This window comes from Leptopilina boulardi, unplaced genomic scaffold (assembly GCF_019393585.1).
Source record: "Leptopilina boulardi isolate dan_hultmark-lab unplaced genomic scaffold, ZJU_Lbou_2.1 LbouV2_362, whole genome shotgun sequence".
Lineage (NCBI taxonomy): Eukaryota > Metazoa > Arthropoda > Insecta > Hymenoptera > Figitidae > Leptopilina > Leptopilina boulardi.
Window position 1 is genome coordinate 156,504 of NW_026137932.1, and position 25,102 is coordinate 181,605.

At 29.3% G+C, this 25,102-nt stretch overlaps 3 protein-coding genes across 16 annotated transcripts; all 3 read right to left on the minus strand.

Moving 5' to 3' along the window:
- Nucleotide 1: 1 nt before the first annotated feature.
- Nucleotides 2-24,767, minus strand: LOC127286539 (uncharacterized). Of its 14 annotated transcripts, XM_051312985.1 has the most exons (36): nucleotides 24,752-24,767; nucleotides 23,445-23,636; nucleotides 21,273-21,338; nucleotides 20,707-20,933; nucleotides 20,373-20,625; nucleotides 20,214-20,279; nucleotides 19,749-19,811; nucleotides 19,333-19,398; nucleotides 18,868-19,103; nucleotides 18,531-18,786; nucleotides 18,380-18,445; nucleotides 13,267-13,332; nucleotides 12,810-13,039; nucleotides 12,472-12,727; nucleotides 12,321-12,386; nucleotides 11,769-11,834; nucleotides 11,314-11,543; nucleotides 10,977-11,232; nucleotides 10,826-10,891; nucleotides 10,274-10,339; nucleotides 9,819-10,048; nucleotides 9,482-9,737; nucleotides 9,331-9,396; nucleotides 4,273-4,338; nucleotides 3,816-4,045; nucleotides 3,478-3,733; nucleotides 3,327-3,392; nucleotides 2,775-2,840; nucleotides 2,320-2,549; nucleotides 1,982-2,237; nucleotides 1,831-1,896; nucleotides 1,279-1,344; nucleotides 828-1,057; nucleotides 492-747; nucleotides 341-406; nucleotides 3-140 (listed from the first exon to the last, which is right to left on the minus strand). In XM_051312985.1, the coding sequence occupies exons 2-36, from the start codon at nucleotides 23,529-23,531 to the stop codon at nucleotides 126-128; spliced, it is 5,109 nt and encodes a 1,702-aa protein (XP_051168942.1). In that variant the 5' UTR covers nucleotides 23,532-23,636; nucleotides 24,752-24,767; the 3' UTR covers nucleotides 3-125. The 14 variants fall into 14 exon arrangements, with proteins under 14 accessions (XP_051168954.1, XP_051168953.1, XP_051168947.1 ...); XM_051312984.1 differs by lacking the exon at nucleotides 24,752-24,767 and having other exon boundaries at nucleotides 23,445-23,699; XM_051312986.1 differs by lacking the exons at nucleotides 21,273-21,338; nucleotides 24,752-24,767 and having other exon boundaries at nucleotides 23,445-23,697.
- LOC127286542 (uncharacterized) lies at nucleotides 4,962-7,862 on the minus strand. Its single transcript, XM_051313000.1, has 2 exons — nucleotides 7,729-7,862; nucleotides 4,962-5,987 (listed from the first exon to the last, which is right to left on the minus strand). Exon 2 carries the CDS (start codon nucleotides 5,796-5,798, stop codon nucleotides 4,977-4,979), a length of 822 nt encoding a protein of 273 aa, XP_051168957.1. The 5' UTR covers nucleotides 5,799-5,987; nucleotides 7,729-7,862; the 3' UTR covers nucleotides 4,962-4,976.
- Nucleotides 13,962-16,911, minus strand: LOC127286541 (uncharacterized). The gene is made up of 2 exons (XM_051312999.1): nucleotides 16,778-16,911; nucleotides 13,962-14,981 (listed from the first exon to the last, which is right to left on the minus strand). Exon 2 carries the CDS (start codon nucleotides 14,790-14,792, stop codon nucleotides 13,971-13,973), a length of 822 nt encoding a protein of 273 aa, XP_051168956.1. The 5' UTR covers nucleotides 14,793-14,981; nucleotides 16,778-16,911; the 3' UTR covers nucleotides 13,962-13,970.
- Nucleotides 24,768-25,102: the final 335 nt, after the last annotated feature.

The window sequence follows — 25,102 nt, forward strand, 5'->3', positions numbered from 1 at the left end:
AATGACATTTTTGTCGAAATCCTTTTGAGAATCGCTCATAAATATATCAAGTTAAAATTATTTTCTTTGTAGATTAAAAAGAAATATTCAATACATCATCATTAAACTAAGTCATCTTCTTCTGATTATAATCCATTAATCTGTTTATTTCAATAAAAAGAGGGAAAATTATTTAATTTAGAAAACAAAATTATTAAAATAAATATTAACAAAATTAATTCATTTTAATTAAATTTCTAATGAATTTATCAATTAAATTTTTGTTTCTTTTTCGGAAATAATTACAGTAGAAAAATTGACAAGAAAATATTTTTAAATTTATTTATTTATTTATACTCACAACTGAAGCATAATCAGTAATGGAATTCCAATAATCGAATGGAAGAGAAAAAAAAGCATCAATAATCTGTAAATAATAAATTTAATAATTAAAAAAATAACCAATAGAGAACAATAATTATAAAAATAGAATAAATTGAAAATTTATCTACTTTTTTCTGATTATCTGCAGAGATACTAGTAAAAAAAAAAGCTTTTCTATAATATAAGTTTAGTCTCGATTGTAAAACGCTATTTTCATTTTTTAAAACTCGTTTTAAATGTATCATCAGCAATGCAAGAGTTTTTCGGTTTACAAGCGGAAGTTTGTCAATCAGTTCTTTTAATTTTTCGAAATCAACTGTTGATTTTACAGCTTGTGACAATTTTTTACTAAATTGAAAAGCAATCAAAGGTGACTTCAAATCTCTAAAATAAATTTAAAAAGATTATTATGATAATAAAAAAAATTAAGAAAAATTGAGAAATTTTGATTGACTTTTTTTTACCTCAAAAATATTCTGATAATTTTGGGTAATATCAGACTGTTATATTGTGATAAATCGACATTGTCAGAAAGTAACATTTCTTTCAATAAATTATAGTCATTTACATTCCTGTATTTGGAATAATTATAAGAGTTTTGTATATAATTTATTCCTCTTTTTTCCAGTTCCTTTATGGATCTTATAATTATTAAAGGTATGGAAGAGTTAAGTGGATAATCTTCAATGTAAAGCTAAATAAAATAAAATTATTTAATATTTTTTAAATTATTATTGAATAATTGAATTTGAAGTGATTTTTAGTTTGAAATTTTTGTAAATTTGAATTACTGAAGATTTTTTTCTACAAATTACAGACAATAAATAAATATTAAAAATTTTCTAATTAAAAAATATAGGTACTAATAATTGTAAAAAAGATATTTTTTGTTAAAAATATTTAATAGTTTTTAACCTTTTGTGGTTCCCTTTCATCTGAATTTTGCTGCATTGTCTCATCTTCTGCCGATAATAGATGAATCTGTTTATTAGAATAAAGAGAGGAAAACTTTTATTAAAATGAGAAAAGTGATTTCTTAAAAAAATATTTTATTTTCTTTTTAATGAAATTAGTTTATAATTGAGCTGCCTGATCAAAGAATGTCACATAATCCATATGAATTACATTAGTTATGCTCCCTTCTTTAATCCGGCAGCTCTATAATGAACAAAAAAAAAGTCAAGTTTGCAAAAAGTACTTATGATTTTCCGTAATCTCTTGAAATAAAATGATTTAGACTAAAATATGATACTTAATAAATACTTAATAAATACTTCAATAAAAATTGTCAAATTATTTAATTTAGAAAAAAATTACTAGAATACACGTTTTTAAAAAAAATTTATTCATTTTATTAAATTTCTACTTAATTTATTAATTGAATTTTTGTTTCTCTTTAAGAAATTAAGTAAAATTGAAAAATTGACAAGAAAATATTTTTAAATTTATTTATTTATTTATACTCACAACTGTATCATAATCAGTAATGGAATTCCAATAATCGGATGGAAGAGAAAAAAAAGCATCAAAAATCTGTAAATAATAAATTTAATAATTAACAAAGTAACCAATAGAGAACAATAATTATAAAAATAGAATAAATTGAAAATTCATCTACTTTTTCCTGTTTATCTACAGGCAGGTGTTCAGAAAAAGCAGCTTTTCTATAATATAAGTTTATTCTCGATTGCAAAACGCTATTTTCATTTTTTAAAACTCGTTTTAAATGTATCATCAGCAATGCAAGAGTTTTTCGGTTTACAAGCGGAAGTTTGTCAATCAGTTCTTTTAATTTTTTGAAATCAACTGTTGATTCTACAATTTGTGACAAGTTTTTATTCATACGAGAAACAATCAAAGGTGACTTCAAATCACTAAAATAAATTTAAAAAGATTATTATGATAATAAAAAAAATTACGAAAAATTGAGAAATTGTTGATTGACTTTTTTTTTACCTTAAAAATGTTTTGATAATTTTGGGAAATATCAGAGGGTCATATTGTGATAAATCGACATTGTCAGAAAGTATCATTTCTTTCAATAAATTATTCTCATTCACATTCGTGTTTCTTGAATAATAATAACTGTTTTGTATATTATTTATTCCTCTGTTCTCCAGTTCCTGTATGGATCTTATAATTATTAAAGGTATTGAAGAGTTAAGTGGATAATCTTCAATGTAGAGCTATAAAATAAAGTTATTTAATATTAATATTTTTTAAATTATTATTGAATAATTGAATTTGAAGCGATTTTTCGTTTGGAATTTTTGTAAAATTGAATTACTGAAGATTTTTTTCTACAAATTACAGGCGATAAATAAATATTAAAAATTTTCAAATTAAAAAATATAGGTACTAATAATTGTAAAAAAGATATTTTTTGTTAAAAATATTTAATAGTTTTTAACCTTTTGCGGTTCCCTTTCATCTGAATTTTGCTGCATTGTCTCATCTTGTGACGATAATACATGAATCTGTTTATTAGAATAAAGAGAGGAAAACTTTTATTAAAATGAGAAAAGTGATTTCTTAAAAAAATATTTTATTTTCTTTTTAATGAAATTAGTTTATAATTGAGCTGCCTGATCAAAGAATGTCACATAATCCATATAAATTACATTAGTTATGCTCCCTTCTTTAATCCGGCAGCTCTATAATGAACAAAAAAAAAGTCAAGTTTGCAAAAAGTACTTATGATTTTCCGCAATCTCTTGAAATAAAATGATTTAGACTAAAATATGATACTTAATAAATACTTAATAAATACTTCAATAAAAATTGTCAAATTATTTAATTTAGAAAAAAATTACTAGAATACACGTTTTTAAAAAAAATTTATTCATTTTATTAAATTTCTACTTAATTTATTAATTGAATTTTTGTTTCTCTTTAAGAAATTAAGTAAAATTGAAAAATTGACAAGAAAATATTTTTAAATTTATTTATTTATTTATACTCACAACTGTATCATAATCAGTAATGGAATTCCAATAATCGGATGGAAGAGAAAAAAAAGCATCAAAAATCTGTAAATAATAAATTTAATAATTAACAAAGTAACCAATAGAGAACAGTAATTATAAAAATAGAATAAATTGAAAATTCATCTACTTTTTCCTGTTTATCTATAGGGAGGTGTTTAGAAAAAGCAGCATTTCTATAATATAAGTTTATTCTCGATTGCAAAACGCTATTTTCATTTTTTAAAACTCGTTTTAAATGTATCATCAGCAATGCAAGAGTTTTTCGGTTTACAAGCGGAAGTTTGTCAATCAGTTCTTTTAATTTTTCGAAATCAACTGTTGATTTTACAGCTTGTGACAAGTTTTTATTCATACGAGAAACAATCAAAGGTGACCTCAAATCACTAAAATAAATTTAAAAAGATTATTATGATAATAAAAAAAATTACGAAAAATTGAGAAATTGTTGATTGACTTTTTTTTTACCTTAAAAATGTTTTGATAATTTTGGGAAATATCAGAGGGTCATATTGTGATAAATCGACATTGTCAGAAAGTATCATTTCTTTCAATAAATTATTCTCATTCACATTCGTGTTTCTTGAATAATAATAACTGTTTTGTATATTATTTATTCCTCTGTTCTCCAGTTCCTGTATGGATCTTATAATTATTAAAGGTATTGAAGAGTTAAGTGGATAATCTTCAATGTAGAGCTAAATAAAATAAAGTTATTTAATATTAATATTTTTTAAATTATTATTGAATAATTGAATTTGAAGCGATTTTTCGTTTGGAATCTTTGTAAAATTGAATTACTGAAGATTTTTTTCTACAAATTACAGGCGATAAATAAATATTAAAAATTTTCAAATTAAAAAATATAGGTACTAATAATTGTAAAAAAGATATTTTTTGTTAAAAATATTTAATAGTTTTTAACCTTTTGTGGTTCCCTTTCATCTGAATTTTGCTGCATTGTCTCATCTCCTGACGATAATACATGAATCTGTTTATTAGAATAAAGAGAGGAAAACTTTTATTAAAATGAGAAAAGTGATTTCTTAAAAAAATATTTTATTTTCTTTTTAATGAAATTAGTTTATAATTGAGCTGCCTGATCAAAGAATGTCACATAATCCATATGAATTACATTAGTTATGCTCCCTTCTTTAATCCGGCAGCTCTATAATAAACAAATAAAAAGTCAAGTTTCCAAAAACTACTTATAATTTTCCGTAATCTCTTGAAATAAAATGATTTAGACTAAATGATACTTTAGACTAAATGAAATGAATTGATCCGAATAGATCAATTGTAGTAACGCTAGTTGCTAGATCCAATTCACAGTTTTTTAAATATTCGCGCTAAAATTCCGAGTGTCTCCACCTGATGGCCTCTCTCAGCTATCCCGCGTCTCTCACTTATTCAGCCATTATGCTTTTATGTTGGATTAATTCAAATCGATATGGGTTCATTAGGGTTGGGTGGGAGTGATCTATTCGGACGAGATCTACTTGCATAATTACGATTGAACTTCACTTCAGGTAAGTTCATTTAATCGTACAATTATGCTACGTGATCTCGTCCTTAAGATCAATTGTAGTTGTTTAAAGAAGGAAAAGATATCGATTTGAAGAACAAATTTTATTTCTTACATTCAAGTACTGTCTTCGCAAAATTACATTTTTCTCGGAGGGGACGATTATAAAACTTTCCAAATACATTAGAATTTTTAGACCAGCCTGCTGCAAGCCTAATGCTCTCAATATCTAATCCCTTGCGTTGGGCTGCCAAAACGGCGGCGTGTTTTGAGCTGTAGCCTGCGAACGTGGTGACATCAATACCGCTTTCGTTCATAATATCTTTAAGCCAACGACTGGCTGTTTGTGCGGTTGCTGGATGATGTGGCTTTTTAAAAGTTAATAGTAAGGAGTTCACTCCTGTTTCTCTTATTGTTTTTGTTTTTTCTAAATATACTTTAATGAAGGTTGCGACGCAGAGATTCGGCTGTTCTAGAAGGTAGGGAAAGCGCAACATAGGTTGCTCTTTCCCTATCTTGGACGTTTTAATCCTATCCGGAATGTAAATTTTTATTTCATTATTATGAATTTTAATATTATGAATATCTATTTTTACCAGAGTCTGTAACCGCTGAGCGGTAGACAACGCAAGGAGAGTTAACAATTTTTTAGTTATAGTTTCTAAATTTAATTTTTCGTTAGGGCCGAGTTCCTCTAGGTACCGCAAGACGATGTCGGGGTCCCATATGTCTTTATATTTTGCACGTGAAGGTTTGGCGATTGAAAAACCTTTACAATATCTTTTGACCAAGGGGTTACTTCCAAGGTCGTACTTTAAAACAAGAGATACGGCGGAGCGGTAACTGTTTAGAGTGCCGTATGTTTTTATTGATTCGGATAATGACGTTAAAAAATTTAAGACATCCTGGACCGGGGCTTCGAACATTGATATTCCCTTCGTTTTACAGTGGTTCCACCACAACCTCAAGGGTTTGTTGTACTGCTGGATGGTACTGGTTGATAATGATTGAAGTGTGAGTGGAATTGAAACCTCCGGAATTCCTTGTGCTAAAAAAGCTTCCCTGATAAAAGACTTGCTACCAGGATAAGCTTGTTCGCCAGTGGATGCGTCTCCCTAAACGAAGAAAAAAGTAAATTATTATCCGGTTTAAAATGTTCGAGATCACTTATTGACATTGAGTTATATAAGGGAAACCAAGACTGAGTTGGCCAGTATGGTACGACAAGTACGCCTTCAGATTTATCGGTGATTATTTTTTGCAAAGTTCGAAGAATGAGTGAGAATGGGGGAAAAGCGTAAAATTTATATTGATCCCATTTCACGGTAAATACATCTACTGCACAAGAGTTCGGGTCCTGCTTCCAAGAAATAAATTTCTTGCATTTATTGTTCGAGCTAGATGCAAATAAGTCTATTTCGAATTTGCCGAAGATGTTTTCGAGTTTTGTAAACGCGTAAGGTGCTAACTCCCATTCGGTTTCTTTAGGTAATAATCGAGATTCTCTATCGGCTATGGAATTTTCACGTGATGCGATGTATGACGCGAAAATCCATAACTTGCGTTCTTCGCACCACTGCCATATCTGCTTACATAAACTACTGAGTTTTGGGTACTGTACACTGCCCATTTTGTTTATATAAGAGATCGCAGTTGTGTTGTCAATGCGTAGGTTTTTGGCAAAGCATTTTAATCCGTAAAATGCTGCCAGGAGTTCGAGGTAATTAATATGATCATCGCGTTGGTCTGCGCTCCACCAACCGTGAGTACGATTGTTTCCGGTAACCGCTCCCCAACCAGTTAATGAGGCGTCTGTAAAAATCTCGAGGGTAAACTCCGATGTTCGAATGGGGTTGGTGGCTACTAGGATATTGTCGATCCACCATTTTAAATCGGGCAACAATTTTTTCGGAAGGTTCATTCGGCTCTCGTAATTACCGTTTTCCTTAACTAGTGATAAATATTTTTCCCTTTCTAAATTTTTTGTATACAAGGTACCGTATTGTATGGCTGGACACGAAGCTATTAATAAACCTAGAAATTGTGCTAGTTCTCGAATTTTGCAAGTTTTCTTTACCTAAAATTCTTTTGCTTTCGTATAAATTGTTTTCTTTTTATCGTCTGTTAATTCTATTGACATTTTTTGCGTATTCCATATGAACCCAAGATACTTGGCACTTTTTGATGGTACGATGTTAGATTTTTCTAGGTTCACGATAAAACCCAAGTTCTTTAGTAAAATTTGTGTTGCTCGAATATTTTCGAGGCACTCTGTTTTTGTTTTGCCAATTATCAAAAAATCATCTAAATAAACTACAGATAAAAATAATCGCGATCTCAAGTTCTCGACGACCGGTTTCATGAGTAATAAATGCCTCTAAACATAAATCTCAAATATTTTCTAAACGGGGCAGCTACCGGAATTAAAAGAAAAGCGTCTGTAAGGTCAAGAGTTGCTAGAAATGCCCCTTTAAATAGGATTCTAGCAACCGTTTTTCTGTCCTCGAGCTTAAAGTGGAGAGGATCAAGAAAAACATTTAACTTTTTAAGATTTAAAATAAATCTTTTTTGTCCATTGGACTTATCAGCAAGAAAATAAGTGGATAAAAATTGACCTTCGAATGGTGAACACATTGACAACGCCCCTTTTTTAATTAATTTTTGGATCGCCACGTTATACTCGATTTCCTCTTGTGCCGGTATGTTAGGCTCCTTGGGAGCTTCGGCTTGCCAAGGTTTAGATTTGAAGGGAATTTCGTATGCAGTAACGTATTGGAGAATCAAGGGATCAGTTGTCAATTTTTCCCAGTTATGGGCAAACAGTCTTAGTCTCCCTGCAATAATATTTTCACTTACTTGTTCTAACGACGAGGTTTCTCGTAAAGGCGATTCCGCTGTTCCTTCTGATGTCCTCCCTGGCGAGTTTCCTTGAAGCTCCTTTTGGGGGGACCTCGGTAGTTTAAAGGACGAGGATATGCTTCCTTCGGGTATATTCTTTTCTTTTCGATTGGTGTTTTTGTTGACGGCTTTGCGATTTCCTTGCCGGATTTTTCGGCACTTTTCGCCGCACTCAGTTTTTCAGTGAATTTTTCTCCGTAGAGCAAAGTATCTACGTCACAATCTTCGGCGACGTTTTTAACGAGTTGATTTAATCCCGGCGTGATAAAAGATCGACGGGTTAACGAGATCCTGTGGTGTAAATCGGTTAAAATTCTCCCTGCGTCTGCTAATAAGACTATTAGCTGGGAAACATTTATTTCGGCTTGTGGTTTTGACAGAAGTTCTGACAAGCACGTTCCCAAGGCTATTACTCCAGCGCTTAGCTGGTTTTGGTTGAGGACCTGAAAGCTGTCCTTTTTTAGAGACAATTGTCCTATGACAGATTTTATTTCTGGGTTGAGTTTTGGAGATTGCAATATCTTGCAATTGATAGCAGTTGGGTACTTTTCAATAAGCTCTTTCCTTATATCCTTGGAAAGCCCTGCTTTTAATATATTTTCCCATACATCGACTAATTTTTTATTTAATTCTGGGCCGAATTTAATATTTTCGTTCACACTACACAATAGGTTAAGTGCTTCGGCGTCAATGGTCGAGTTTTCGATTTCCGGCTGTTGTCGTAAATGTTCGGGAGAGTTCGTTCTTTCGCGTGAACGCTACCTACGCCGCTTTCGTGAGGCTTTTACTGGATCGGTCGAAGCGTTAGAGCTCGAGCCGCTTGATGATGAATCCGATGAAGATGATCTGGATGTGCTAGACGAGGATGAAGATGGGGATGAAGACGGAGAACGACGCCTGCGACGACTATGACGTGACGTGCCTCTCGGGTCACGCTCACCGTCAATTCTGTTGTCTTTTGGTTTTTTATACAATTCATTTTGGGTTCCCCTGTTGATCGAAATTGACCGTGATCGGTCCCGACTGTGACGTGACAGACCTCTCGGGTTCTGCTCGCCGTCAACGTTGTCGTTCGAACGCCTCGTGTTACTCGACCTTGAAGGTAATCTTTCGTTCCTCCTATTACGTAGATGTTGTAATTCTTCGAAAATTCTCTCTAATTTCTTGTCCCTCTTCCTCTTGCGAGACTTTTTGGACTTCTTAGACTTTTTCCTATCACGACCCATATCGAAACTTTATATTAATTTTCTGATTGCACTCGCGAGCGTGTGTAAAGGATCGCACAGAAAAGCGTAATGGCTGAATAAGTGAGAGACGCGGGATAGCTGAGAGAGGCCATCAGGTGGAGACACTCGGAATTTTAGCGCGAATATTTAAAAAACTGTGAATTGGATCTAGCAACTAGCGTTAATACAATTGATCTAGAGGACGAGATCACGTAGCATAATTAAATTTCTACTTAATTTGTTAATTGAATTTTTGTTTCTCTTTAAGAAATTAAGTAAAATTGAAAAATTGACAAGAAAATATTTTTAAATTTATTTATTTATTTATACTCACAACTGAAGCATAATCAGTAATGGAATTCCAATAATCGAATGGAAGAGAAAAAAAAGCATCAACAATCTGTAAATAATAAATTTAATAATTAAAAAAATAACCAATAGAGAACAATAATTATAAAAATAGAATAAATTGAAAATTTATCTACTTTTTTCTGATTATCTGCAGAGATATTAGTAAAAAAAAAAGCTTTTCTATAATATAAGTTTAGTCTCGATTGTAAAACGCTTTTTTTATTTTTTAAAACTCGTTTTGAATGTATCATCAGCAATGCAAGAGTTTTTCGGTTTACAAGCGGAAGTTTGTCAATCAGTTCTTTTAATTTTTTGAAATCAACTGTTGATTCTACAATTTGTGACAAGTTTTTATTCATACGAGAAACAATCAAAGGTGACTTCAAATCACTAAAATAAATTTAAAAAGATTATTATGATAATAAAAAAAATTACGAAAAATTGAGAAATTTTGATTGACTTTTTTTTTACCTCAAAAATGTTTTGATAATTTTGGGAAATATCAGAGGGTCATATTGTGATAAATCGACATTGTCAGAAAGTATCATTTCTTTCAATAAATTATTCTCATTCACATTCGTGTTTCTTGAATAATAATAACTGTTTTGTATATTATTTATTCCTCTGTTTTCCAGTTCCTGTATGGATCTTATAATTATTAAAGGTATTGAAGAGTTAAGTGGATAATCTTCAATGTAGAGCTATAAAATAAAGTTATTTAATATTAATATTTTTTAAATTATTATTGAATAATTGAATTTGAAGCGATTTTTCGTTTGGAATTTTTGTAAAATTGAATTACTGAAGATTTTTTTCTACAAATTACAGGCGATAAATAAATATTAAAAATTTTCAAATTAAAAAATATAGGTACTAATAATTGTAAAAAAGATATTTTTTGTTAAAAATATTTAATAGTTTTTAACCTTTTGTGGTTCCCTTTCATCTGAATTTTGCTGCATTGTCTCATCTTGTGACGATAATACATGAATCTGTTTATTAGAATAAAGAGAGGTAAACTTTTATTAAAATGAGAAAAGTGATTTCTTAAAAAAATATTTTATTTTCTTTTTAATGAAATTAGTTTATAATTGAGCTGCCTGATCAAAGAATGTCACATAATCCATATAAATTACATTAGTTATGCTCCCTTCTTTAATCCGGCAGCTCTATAATGAACAAAAAAAAAGTCAAGTTTGCAAAAAGTACTTATGATTTTCCGCAATCTCTTGAAATAAAATGATTTAGGCTAAAATATGATACTTAATAAATACTTAATAAATACTTCAATAAAAATTGTCAAATTATTTAATTTAGAAAAAAATTACTAGAATACACGTTTTTAAAAAAAATTTATTCATTTTATTAAATTTCTACTTAATTTATTAATTGAATTTTTGTTTCTCTTTAAGAAATTAAGTAAAATTGAAAAATTGACAAGAAAATATTTTTAAATTTATTTATTTATTTATACTCACAACTGTATCATAATCAGTAATGGAATTCCAATAATCGGATGGAAGAGAAAAAAAAGCATCAAAAATCTGTAAATAATAAATTTAATAATTAACAAAGTAACCAATAGAGAACAATAATTATAAAAATAGAATAAATTGAAAATTCATCTACTTTTTCCTGTTTATCTACAGGCAGGTGTTCAGAAAAAGCAGCTTTTCTATAATATAAGTTTATTCTCGATTGCAAAACGCTATTTTCATTTTTTAAAACTCGTTTTAAATGTATCATCAGCAATGCAAGAGTTTTTCGGTTTACAAGCGGAAGTTTGTCAATCAGTTCTTTTAATTTTTTGAAATCAACTGTTGATTCTACAATTTGTGACAAGTTTTTATTCATACGAGAAACAATCAAAGGTGACTTCAAATCACTAAAATAAATTTAAAAAGATTATTATGATAATAAAAAAAATTACGAAAAATTGAGAAATTTTGATTGACTTTTTTTTTACCTCAAAAATGTTTTGATAATTTTGGGAAATATCAGAGGGTCATATTGTGATAAATCGACATTGTCAGAAAGTATCATTTCTTTCAATAAATTATTCTCATTCACATTCGTGTTTCTTGAATAATAATAACTGTTTTGTATATTATTTATTCCTCTGTTTTCCAGTTCCTGTATGGATCTTATAATTATTAAAGGTATTGAAGAGTTAAGTGGATAATCTTCAATGTAGAGCTATAAAATAAAGTTATTTAATATTAATATTTTTTAAATTATTATTGAATAATTGAATTTGAAGCGATTTTTCGTTTGGAATTTTTGTAAAATTGAATTACTGAAGATTTTTTTCTACAAATTACAGGCGATAAATAAATATTAAAAATTTTCAAATTAAAAAATATAGGTACTAATAATTGTAAAAAAGATATTTTTTGTTAAAAATATTTAATAGTTTTTAACCTTTTGTGGTTCCCTTTCATCTGAATTTTGCTGCATTGTCTCATCTTGTGACGATAATACATGAATCTGTTTATTAGAATAAAGAGAGGAAAACTTTTATTAAAATGAGAAAAGTGATTTCTTAAAAAAATATTTTATTTTCTTTTTAATGAAATTAGTTTATAATTGAGCTGCCTGATCAAAGAATGTCACATAATCCATATGAATTACATGAGTTATGCTCCCTTCTTTAATCCGGCAGCTCTATAATGAACAAAAAAAAAGTCAAGTTTGCAAAAAGTACTTATGATTTTCCGCAATCTCTTGAAATAAAATGATTTAGACTAAAATATGATACTTAATAAATACTTAATAAATACTTCAATAAAAATTGTCAAATTATTTAATTTAGAAAAAAATTACTAGAATACACGTTTTTAAAAAAAATTTATTCATTTTATTAAATTTCTACTTAATTTATTAATTGAATTTTTGTTTCTCTTTAAGAAATTAAGTAAAATTGAAAAATTGACAAGAAAATATTTTTAAATTTATTTATTTATTTATACTCACAACTGTATCATAATCAGTAATGGAATTCCAATAATCGGATGGAAGAGAAAAAAAAGCATCAAAAATCTGTAAATAATAAATTTAATAATTAACAAAGTAACCAATAGAGAACAATAATTATAAAAATAGAATAAATTGAAAATTCATCTACTTTTTCCTGTTTATCTATAGGGAGGTGTTTAGAAAAAGCAGCATTTCTATAATATAAGTTTATTCTCGATTGCAAAACGCTATTTTCATTTTTTAAAACTCGTTTTAAATGTATCATCAGCAATGCAAGAGTTTTTCGGTTTACAAGCGGAAGTTTGTCAATCAGTTCTTTTAATTTTTCGAAATCAACTGTTGATTTTACAGCTTGTGACAAGTTTTTATTCATACGAGAAACAATCAAAGGTGACCTCAAATCACTAAAATAAATTTAAAAAGATTATTATGATAATAAAAAAAATTACGAAAAATTGAGAAATTGTTGATTGACTTTTTTTTTACCTTAAAAATGTTTTGATAATTTTGGGAAATATCAGAGGGTCATATTGTGATAAATCGACATTGTCAGAAAGTATCATTTCTTTCAATAAATTATTCTCATTCACATTCGTGTTTCTTGAATAATAATAACTGTTTTGTATATTATTTATTCCTCTGTTTTCCAGTTCCTGTATGGATCTTATAATTATTAAAGGTATTGAAGAGTTAAGTGGATAATCTTCAATGTAGAGCTAAATAAAATAAAGTTATTTAATATTAATATTTTTTAAATTATTATTGAATAATTGAATTTGAAGCGATTTTTCGTTTGGAATCTTTGTAAAATTGAATTACTGAAGATTTTTTTCTACAAATTACAGGCGATAAATAAATATTAAAAATTTTCAAATTAAAAAATATAGGTACTAATAATTGTAAAAAAGATATTTTTTGTTAAAAATATTTAATAGTTTTTAACCTTGTCTGGTTGCCTTTCATCTGAATTTTGCTGCATTGTCTCATCTCCTGACGATAATACATGAATCTGTTTATTAGAATAAAGAGAGGAAAACTTTTATTAAAATGAGAAAAGTGATTTCTTAAAAAAATATTTTATTTTCTTTTTAATGAAATTAGTTTATAATTGAGCTGCCTGATCAAAGAATGTCACATAATCCATATGAATTACATTAGTTATGCTCCCTTCTTTAATCCGGCAGCTCTATAATAAACAAATAAAAAGTCAAGTTTCCAAAAACTACTTATAATTTTCCGTAATCTCTTGAAATAAAATGATTTAGACTAAATGATACTTTAGACTAAATGAAATGAATTGATCCGAATAGATCAATTGTAGTAACGCTAGTTGCTAGATCCAATTCACAGTTTTTTAAATATTCGCGCTAAAATTCCGAGTGTCTCCACCTGATGGCCTCTCTCAGCTATCCCGCGTCTCTCACTTATTCAGCCATTATGCTTTTATGTTGGATTAATTCAAATCGATATGGGTTCATTAGGGTTGGGTGGGAGTGATCTATTCGGACGAGATCTACTTGCATAATTACGATTGAACTTCACTTCAGGTAAGTTCATTTAATCGTAAAATTATGCTACGTGATCTCGTCCTTAAGATCAATTGTAGTTGTTTAAAGAAGGAAAAGATATCGATTTGAAGAACAAATTTTATTTCTTACATTCAAGTACTGTCTTCGCAAAATTACATTTTTCTCGGAGGGGACGATTATAAAACTTTCCAAATACATTAGAATTTTTAGACCAGCCTGCTGCAAGCCTAATGCTCTCAATATCTAATCCCTTGCGTTGGGCTGCCAAAACGGCGGCGTGTTTTGAGCTGTAGCCTGCGAACGTGGTGACATCAATACCGCTTTCGTTCATAATATCTTTAAGCCAACGACTGGCTGTTTGTGCGGTTGCTGGATGATGTGGCTTTTTAAAAGTTAATAGTAAGGAGTTCACTCCTGTTTCTCTTATTGTTTTTGTTTTTTCTAAATATACTTTAATGAAGGTTGCGACGCAGAGATTCGGCTGTTCTAGAAGGTAGGGAAAGCGCAACATAGGTTGCTCTTTCCCTATCTTGGACGTTTTAATCCTATCCGGAATGTAAATTTTTATTTCATTATTATGAATTTTAATATTATGAATATCTATTTTTACCAGAGTCTGTAACCGCTGAGCGGTAGACAACGCAAGGAGAGTTAACAATTTTTTAGTTATAGTTTCTAAATTTAATTTTTCGTTAGGGCCGAGTTCCTCTAGGTACCGCAAGACGATGTCGGGGTCCCATATGTCTTTATATTTTGCACGTGAAGGTTTGGCGATTGAAAAACCTTTACAATATCTTTTGACCAAGGGGTTACTTCCAAGGTCGTACTTTAAAACAAGAGATACGGCGGAGCGGTAACTGTTTAGAGTGCCGTATGTTTTTATTGATTCGGATAATGACGTTAAAAAATTTAAGACATCCTGGACCGGGGCTTCGAACATTGATATTCCCTTCGTTTTACAGTGGTTCCACCACAACCTCAAGGGTTTGTTGTACTGCTGGATGGTACTGGTTGATAATGATTGAAGTGTGAGTGGAATTGAAACCTCCGGAATTCCTTGTGCTAAAAAAGCTTCCCTGATAAAAGACTTGCTACCAGGATAAGCTTGTTCGCCAGTGGATGCGTCTCCCTAAACGAAGAAAAAAGTAAATTATTATCCGGTTTAAAATGTTCGAGATCACTTATTGACATTGAGTTATATAAGGGAAACCAAGACTGAGTTGGCCAGTATGGTACGACAAGTACGCCTTCAGATTTATCGGTGATTATTTTTTGCAAAGTTCGAAGAATGAGTGAGAATGGGGGAAAAGCGTAAAATTTATATTGATCCCATTTCACGGTAAATACATCTACTGCACAAGAGTTCGGGTCCTGCTTCCAAGAAATAAATTTCTTGCATTTATTGTTCGAGCTAGATGCAAATAAGTCTATTTCGAATTTGCCGAAGATGTTTTCGAGTTTTGTAAACGCGTAAGGTGCTAACTCCCATTCGGTTTCTTTAGGTAATAATCGAGATTCTCTATCGGCTATGGAATTTTCACGTGATGCGATGTATGACACGAAAATCCATAACTTGCGTTCTTCGCACCACTGCCATATCTGCTTACATAAACTACTGAGTTTTGGGTACTGTACACTGCCCATTTTGTTTATATAAGAGATCGCAGTTGTGTTGTCAATGCGTAGGTTTTTGGCAAAGCATTTTAATCCGTAAAATGCTGCCAGGAGTTCGAGGTAATTAATATGATCATCGCGTTGGTCTGCGCTCCACCAACCGTGAGTACGATTGTTTCCGGTAACCGCTCCCCAACCAGTTAATGAGGCGTCTGTAAAAATCTCGAGGGTAAACTCCGATGTTCGAATGGGGTTGGTGGCTACTAGGATATTGTCGATCCACCATTTTAAATCGGGCAACAATTTTTTCGGAAGGTTCATTCGGCTCTCGTAATTACCGTTTTCCTTAACTAGTGATAAATATTTTTCCCTTTCTAAATTTTTTGTATACAAGGTACCGTATTGTATGGCTGGACACGAAGCTATTAATAAACCTAGAAATTGTGCTAGTTCTCGAATTTTGCAAGTTTTCTTTACCTAAAATTCTTTTGCTTTCGTATAAATTGTTTTCTTTTTATCGTCTGTTAATTCTATTGACATTTTTTGCGTATTCCATATGAACCCAAGATACTTGGCACTTTTTGATGGTACGATGTTAGATTTTTCTAGGTTCACGATAAAACCCAAGTTCTTTAGTAAAATTTGTGTTGCTCGAATATTTTCGAGGCACTCTGTTTTTGTTTTGCCAATTATCAAAAAATCATCTAAATAAACTACAGATAAAAATAATCGCGATCTCAAGTTCTCGACGACCGGTTTCATGAGTTTCGTGAAAACATATGGGGCTGTGCATAAGCCAAATGGAACACAATTGAATTCGTAATAAATGCCTCTAAACATAAATCTCAAATATTTTCTAAACGGGGCAGCTACCGGAATTAAAAGAAAAGCGTCTGTAAGGTCAAGAGTTGCTAGAAATGCCCCTTTAAATAGGATTCTAGCAACCGTTTTTCTGTCCTCGAGCTTAAAGTGGAGAGGATCAAGAAAAACATTTAACTTTTTAAGATTTAAAATAAATCTTTTTTGTCCATTGGACTTATCAGCAAGAAAATAAGTGGATAAAAATTGACCTTCGAATGGTGAACACATTGACAACGCCCCTTTTTTAATTAATTTTTGGATCGCCACGTTATACTCGATTTCCTCTTGTGCCGGTATGTTAGGCTCCTTGGGAGCTTCGGCTTGCCAAGGTTTAGATTTGAAGGGAATTTCGTATGCAGTAACGTATTGGAGAATCAAGGGATCAGTTGTCAATTTTTCCCAGTTATGGGCAAACAGTCTTAGTCTCCCTGCAATAATATTTTCACTTACTTGTTCTAACGACGAGGTTTCTCGTAAAGGCGATTCCGCTGTTCCTTCTGATGTCCTCCCTGGCGAGTTTCCTTGAAGCTCCTTTTGGGGGGACCTCGGTAGTTTAAAGGACGAGGATATGCTTCCTTCGGGTATATTCTTTTCTTTTCGATTGGTGTTTTTGTTGACGGCTTTGCGATTTCCTTGCCGGATTTTTCGGCACTTTTCGCCGCACTCAGTTTTTCAGTGAATTTTTCTCCGTAGAGCAAAGTATCTACGTCACAATCTTCGGCGACGTTTTTAACGAGTTGATTTAATCCCGGCGTGATAAAAGATCGACGGGTTAACGAGATCCTGTGGTGTAAATCGGTTAAAATTCTCCCTGCGTCTGCTAATAAGACTATTAGCTGGGAAACATTTATTTCGGCTTGTGGTTTTGACAAAAGTTCTGACAAGCACGTTCCCAAGGCTATTACTCCAGCGCTTAGCTGGTTTTGGTTGAGGACCTGAAAGCTGTCCTTTTTTAGAGACAATTGTCCTATGACAGATTTTATTTCTGGGTTGAGTTTTGGAGATTGCAATATCTTGCAATTGATAGCAGTTGGGTACTTTTCAATAAGCTCTTTCCTTATATCTTTGGAAAGCCCTGCTTTTAATATATTTTCCCATACATCGACTAATTTTTTATTTAATTCTGGGCCGAATTTAATATTTTCGTTCACACTACCCAATAGGTTAAGTGCTTCGGCGTCAATGGTCGAGTTTTCGATTTCCGGCTGTTGTCGTAAATGTTCGGGAGAGTTCGTTCTTTCGCGTGAACGCTACCTACGCCGCTTTCGTGAGGCTTTTACTGGATCGGTCGAAGCGTTAGAGCTCGAGCCGCTTGATGATGAATCCGATGAAGATGATCTGGATGTGCTAGACGAGGATGAAGATGGGGATGAAGACGGAGAACGACGCCTGCGACGACTATGACGTGACGTGCCTCTCGGGTCACGCTCACCGTCAATTCTGTTGTCTTTTGGTTTTTTATACAATTCATTTTGGGTTCCCCTGTTGATCGAAATTGACCGTGATCGGTCCCGACTGTGACGTGACAGACCTCTCGGGTTCTGCTCGCCGTCAACGTTGTCGTTCGAACGCCTCGTGTTACTCGACCTTGAAGGTAATCTTTCGTTCCTCCTATTACGTAGATGTTGTAATTCTTCGAAAATTCTCTCTAATTTCTTGTCCCTCTTCCTCTTGCGAGACTTTTTGGACTTCTTAGACTTTTTCCTATCACGACCCATATCGAAACTTTATATTAATTTTCTGATTGCACTCGCGAGCGTGTGTAAAGGATCGCACAGAAAAGCGTAATGGCTGAATAAGTGAGAGACGCGGGATAGCTGAGAGAGGCCATCAGGTGGAGACACTCGGAATTTTAGCGCGAATATTTAAAAAACTGTGAATTGGATCTAGCAACTAGCGTTAATACAATTGATCTAGAGGACGAGATCACGTAGCATAATTAAATTTCTACTTAATTTGTTAATTGAATTTTTGTTTCTCTTTGGGAAATTAAGTAAAATTGAAAAATTGACAAGAAAATATTTTTAAATTTATTTATTTATTTATACTCACAACTGAAGCATAATCAGTAATGGAATTCCAATAATCGAATGGAAGAGAAAAAAAAGCATCAATAATCTGTAAATAATAAATTTAATAATTAAAAAAATAACCAATAGAGAACAATAATTATAAAAATAGAATAAATTGAAAATTTATCTACTTTTTTCTGATTATCTGCAGAGATATTAGTAAAAAAAAAAGCTTTTCTATAATATAAGTTTAGTCTCGATTGTAAAACGCTATTTTCATTTTTTAAAACTCGTTTTAAATGTATCATCAGCAATGCAAGAGTTTTTCGGTTTACAAGCGGAAGTTTGTCAATCAGTTCTTTTAATTTTTCGAAATCAACTGTTGATTTTACAGCTTGTGACAATTTTTTACTAAATTGAAAAGCAATCAAAGGTGACTTCAAATCACTAAAATAAATTTAAAAAGATTATTATGATAATAAAAAAAATTACGAAAAATTGAGAAATTTTGATTGACTTTTTTTTTACCTCAAAAATGTTTTGATAATTTTGGGAAATATCAGAGGGTCATATTGTGATAAATCGACATTGTTAGAAAGTATAATTTCTTTCAATAAATTATTCTCATTCACATTCCTGTTTCTGGTATAATAATAAGTGTTTTGTATATTATTTATTCCTCTGTTTTCCAGTTCCTGTATGGATCTTATAATTATTATAGGTATGGAAGATGAAGAGTCAAGTGAATACTGGTGAATGCGGAGCTAAATAAAATAAAGTTATTCAATATTTTTTAAATTATTATTTTTTTTTGTATGAATAATTGAAATTGAAGCGATTTTTCGTTTAGAATTTTTGTAAAATTAAATTACTGAAAATTTTTTTCTACAAATTACAGGCGATAAATAAATATTAAAAATTTTCAAATTAAAAAATATAGGTACTAGTTGTAAAAAAGATATTTTTTGTTAAAAATATTTAATAGTTTTTAACCTTGTCTGGTTGCATTTCATCTGAATTTTGCTGCATTGTCTCATCTTCTGACGTTAATACATGAATCTGTTTATTAGAATAAAGAGAGGAAAACTTTTATTAAAATGAGAAAAGTGATTTCTTAAAAAAATATTTTATTTTCTTTTTAATGGGATTAGTTTATAATTGAGCTGCCTGATCAAAGAATGTCACATAATCCATATGAATTACATTAGTTATGCTCCCTTCTTTAATCCGGCAGCTCTATAATGAACAAATAAAAAGTCAAGTTTCCAAAAAGTACTTATGATTTTCCGTAATTTCTTGAAATAAAATGATTTAGACTAAATTATACTTAATAAATAATAAGTCATACTCCACCCTCTTTCAAATAAGTTGTTATTTCATGTACATTAAAAATATTGAATATTTTTTACCACTTCATTTCGCATATCATCTTCAGTATTTATTGCCGAGTTTTCTTCTTGACGAATCTTGATCTGTTTATTTCAATATAAAAAAGAACAAATTTTTTAATTTAGAAAAAAAATTATTAAAATACATGTCAAAAAAATATATTCATTTTATTAACAAGATCATTCACAGATTACGTGATACAAATTTTAGGTAATTTACACCCCCCCCTCCCCCTGCGTGATACTTTTTAGATAGTTTGCACATTAAGTTACAATGGAGAGTTAGTGGCCATTAATTAATTACGTAAGGATCCTTTGGGGGAGGGGGGGTTTTTAAAATCTCTACATGGTCTTACGTCGGGGGGGGGGGGGGTAGAAGCCATTCTTACGTAAGATTTTGCCAATTTTGTGTCTCTTTTTGGGAAATAAGTAAAGTTGAAAAATCGATAAGAAAATTATTATGAAAATTTATTTTTTTACACTCACAATTGAAGTATAATTAGTAATTAAATTCCAATATTTGAATGGAAAAGAAAAAAAGGCATCAAGAATCTGCAAATAATAAATTTAATAAAATTAACAAAATAACCAAAATTTTTCGCACAGAATAATTATGAAAATAGAAAAAATTGAAAATTCATTTACATTTCCCGCAATATTTGGAGACGCATAACAATAAAAAAAAAGATGTTTAAAAATTATGTTTAATTGCATTTGTGAAACGTGATTCTGTTTTAAGACTCGTTTTAAATGTGTCATCAGTAATGCAAGAGTTCTTCGATTTACAAGCGGAAGTTTGTTAATCAGTTCTTTTAATTTTTCGAAATCAACTGTTGATTCTACAGCTTGTGAAAATTCATTAATCAGTTCAGGAACAATCAAAGGTGACTTTAAAAATCTAAAATAAATTTAATAAGATTATTATGATAATAAAAATAAGTACGAAAAACATGAGGTAATCTTGATTGATTTTTTTTACCTCAAAAAGAATTTGAGAGTTTCGGCAATTATCAGAGGATTTTGTTGCGATAGATCGACGTGATTGTTAGTTAATTCTGTGAATAATTTTTTACCATTCTCTTCGTAGCTAATTTCAAAGTATAATAATGGTTCATTCATTCCTCTGTTTTCCACTTCCTGTATGCATCTTTTAACTATTAAAGGTATGCTAAATGAAGAGTCAAGTGCATAATTTGAAATGAAGCGCTAAATAAAATAAACTTTATTAATACCTGAATTTGTTATTATTTTGAAAAAATGAGGAAATTTTAATTGAAATGAAATAAATAATTAATAAAAAGTTGAGAAAAATTCGAGGAAAAATTCGATCCTTGGAAGGAATAAAATAACATAAAAATTGTATGTTAAATGAAATAAATAAATGAAATAAATAATTTTTTGAAAAATGTTTTCCTTCATATTTTTTATAGTGGGATTATCTCATAAATAAACAAAAAAATTATAGCTAAGAAGATATTAAGATAGCAAAACGTACATATTTTAAAAAATATATTTTCTGTTAAAAAATATTTAATAATTTTTTACCATTTCTGGTTGCATTTCATCTGAATTTTGCTGCATTGACACATCTTCTGACGATAATTCATTATTCTGTTAATTATAATAAAAAGACATTTTAAAAAGAGAGCACTAAAATAATACCGATTTAAGGTATTATAATAATAGAACCAAATGACAATTTAGAATCTAAAGTTGTTATTAAATTAATACCTTTCGTTTTACATTGGAGAAAAATTTTTCATTAAAATCAGAAAACCGATTTCTTAAAAAATTATTTTCTTCTCATTCAGTTTAATTGTACTGCCGGATTAAAGAAAAGCACATAACCCATTTGAATTACATTAGTTGTGTGCACTTCTTTGATCCGGCAGCTCAATTATAAACAAAAAAAGTTGTTGCCAAAAAGTCAAGTTTGAAAAAAGGTCTTCTGATTTTCAATGATTTCTTTAAATAAAATATTTTAGACTCAAAAATACTTAATTTTAATTAGTCACATTAAATAATTGATTTGAATTTACTTGAAATTGTTTTTAATCTAAAATTTTAAAGCAGTAAACTTATTCACAATTACAAAAAAAAATTTATACTATTAACGTGGTAGAGATTTCATACTATCTTTATTATTTGCATAATAATAATAATATTACTATACATACATTTTATACATAACACCGTCCGACAAAATTCAACTTTTTTTTCACACACGAAAAAATCAATGATTTTCAGAAACTAGGACCAAAAAAAAGATACCCGTGTCTGGCCGTTTTGCTAGATCAGGTCATTTTTTGCTTTTAGGGGTAAAAACAACCCTTAAATGAAAGGTGATAGGAAATCATGTACAAATTAATATTTTTTTATGTAACCTGGTATCTCGGGGTTTTCCGGGTCGCTGATTACGAATCTGATGTCAGATTTTCAAAATTCAAAATGGCGGATCCAATATGGCGGTCGAATCTTTAAATCGTAAAAATAAGCGTCTAAAATTTAGACAAACGTAATACAAGAGTTGTTATGAAATGTTTCTATTAATTTTATTTAATTGCATTATATTTGTTTAATAAATTTTGATTATAACCTTTTGAATTTATTAATTCTAATAGAAACTTAGTTAATAAATATACGAATTTTCAGATTAAAAATCACTTAAAATAAAAATTTTAAAATGTTGGCTTGCAAATTTTAACAAAAAATTGATCGAACATTTAAATTTTCCAAATTATTTTTCAGATTTGTGATCTTCTCCTTTATTAGATTTGGCGTTTTTATTATTCTTATCTGACATCACTTTCGTACTTAGAGACGCCGAAAGCCCTTAGATACCAAGTTTTATAAAAAAATTAACAATTTTTATAAATTTCAACCGTCATATTGAGTCTGCCATATTGAATTTTAAAAATCAACAATCAGATTCGTACTCAGCGACCCCAAAAACCCAGAAATACGAAGTTTTATAAAAAACTAATAACATTTATAAATTTCGACCACCATATTGAATTCGCCATTTTGAATTTTGAAAACCCGACATAAAATTTGTAATCAGCAACCCCAAAAACCTTCAAGTAACAAGTTTCAAGTGAATTCGCGATGAACTTTTATAAATTTCGACCGCCATATTGGATCCGCCATTTTGAATTTTGAAAATCTGACATCAGATTCGTAATCAGCGACCCGGAAAACCCCGAGATACCAGGTTACATAAAAAATTATTAATTTGTACATGATTTCCTATCACCTTTCATTTAAGGGTTGTTTTTACCCCTAATAAAAGCAAAAAATGACCTGATCTAGCAAAACGGCCAAACACGGGTATCTTTTTTTTGGTCCTAGTTTCTTAAAATCATTGATTTTTTCGTGTGTGAAAAATCGTGTCGCACGGTGTATATTGTCTTAAGAAAATAAACTTTTATTTTTTTCCTAAACATTTTTATTTACTGATTTTAATATTTTACGCATAAAAAAAATAATACAATACTAACTGTTAGGATATGAAAATAAAAATATATTTTTTTTAACAAAAATTTTAAAGCAGTAAAAACCGTATAAAATGAAATTTTATTAAATTGTTTTGAATTTAATTAATTTCTAATTATTTTTGTAAAAGAAGTCGAAAAAATTGGAAAAGTTATACAATCCGAGGCCTGTTATATAAGAATAATAATATTCACAAATTAGAAGTAAATGTTAAATAAATCTTACCGTTTTGCTATTTATATTAGTAGGACTGCAGTTTACTACGACAAGAATGCAAAAAGGAAGGAGCACCAAAAATTTTAAAAAACACATTTTTATTCAAAAGTTGAAGTCTTCAAAATCACAATAATATTTTAAATGATTGTAATTTTCAAAGAGAAAGAATAAAACTATTTTTTACTTGGAATTGTTTTTAAGCTAAAATTTTAAAACAGTAAAATTATTCACAATTACAAAAAAAATTTTTATACTTTTAACGTGGTAGAGATTTCATACTATCTTTATTATTTACATAATAATAATAATATTACTATACATACATATTATACATAATAATATCTTATTATTATTTTACATTTTTTCATGTATGAAATTTCATATTGGCTTAAAAAAATAAACTTTTATTTTTTTTAATAAACTTTTTTTTACTGATTTTAATATTTTACGCATAAAAAAAATAATACAATAAATAAATTAAATTCTATGCATCGAAATGAATCAATGAACATAAAAATTTGTAAAAATTATTCATGAAAAATAATAAAAATTATAAAAATAGATTTTTCAAAGGATTACATTGTAATAAATTAAATTTGTATTAATTACTATTTTAATTAAAAAAAGAGAGCACATCACAATATATCACTTACATAGTATATATATATATATAAATTAATTGATAATAATAATTGAGTTTCCTTCAATTATACGTTATATTATATTACATCGTATTTCATCAAAAAAAAAAAATCTTATACAATTATTTATCGTCGAAAATTATACTCGAATTAAAATATATGATGCAAAACACAATTTTGCAAAAAAAAAAAATATATATATAAATTTTTACAAGAAATATATTAATTTCATAATAAAAAAGATTTTTGAGTGATAAGTTCTGATTGTCACAAATAAATTAATAATAATTAAATAGACAAATTATTTATAAACATCGTAATTGGCATTGAACCTATTTACTATGAGTTTCTTGAAAATAAAAATTAAATACAAAAATTATCTCTAGGGCCATATAATTATCAAAAGTGTAGATGAAAAATATTCTAAATTCACAATTTCAGTAAACACAGTTAATAGTAATAATAATAATTTTATTAATAATAATAAACCACACGATTAAATAAGTTAGAATTCGCTTCAATTATCAAGAAAAGTCAATTTACAATTTTTTTTAATAAAATTTTTTTCTCAACCCTATAATAAAAGAATTCGTGCAATATTTCTAAAATCCCTCGCACTAAAATTCTCAAATATTTTATCAATAAACTAATAACTAGGATTATTATATAAAGTACTTTATTGTAAGTCAAGGTTTCACGGTAGCTCGTCGCAGACTAATCATATTCGGCGAAACACGTCGTGTAAATTCGTAAACGGTGAATCATACATCATTAGACTATTACTATTATATACATTTCTTACATTCTTAAATAAATAAAAACCATTTTCAATAGGTTTTAAAATCAACTTACGTGATAAATTTAAAAAAAAATTGAGTTTTAAATATATAAAAATAGTGTTTTATGAGGAACCAGAATTTATTTAATGTATATTTATATGCGTATAGATAATAGATGTTTTAGATTTGAGTTCATATAAATTTATTAACAATGAAGTTATTTTCTTGCTTCGTTTTTATATTTATG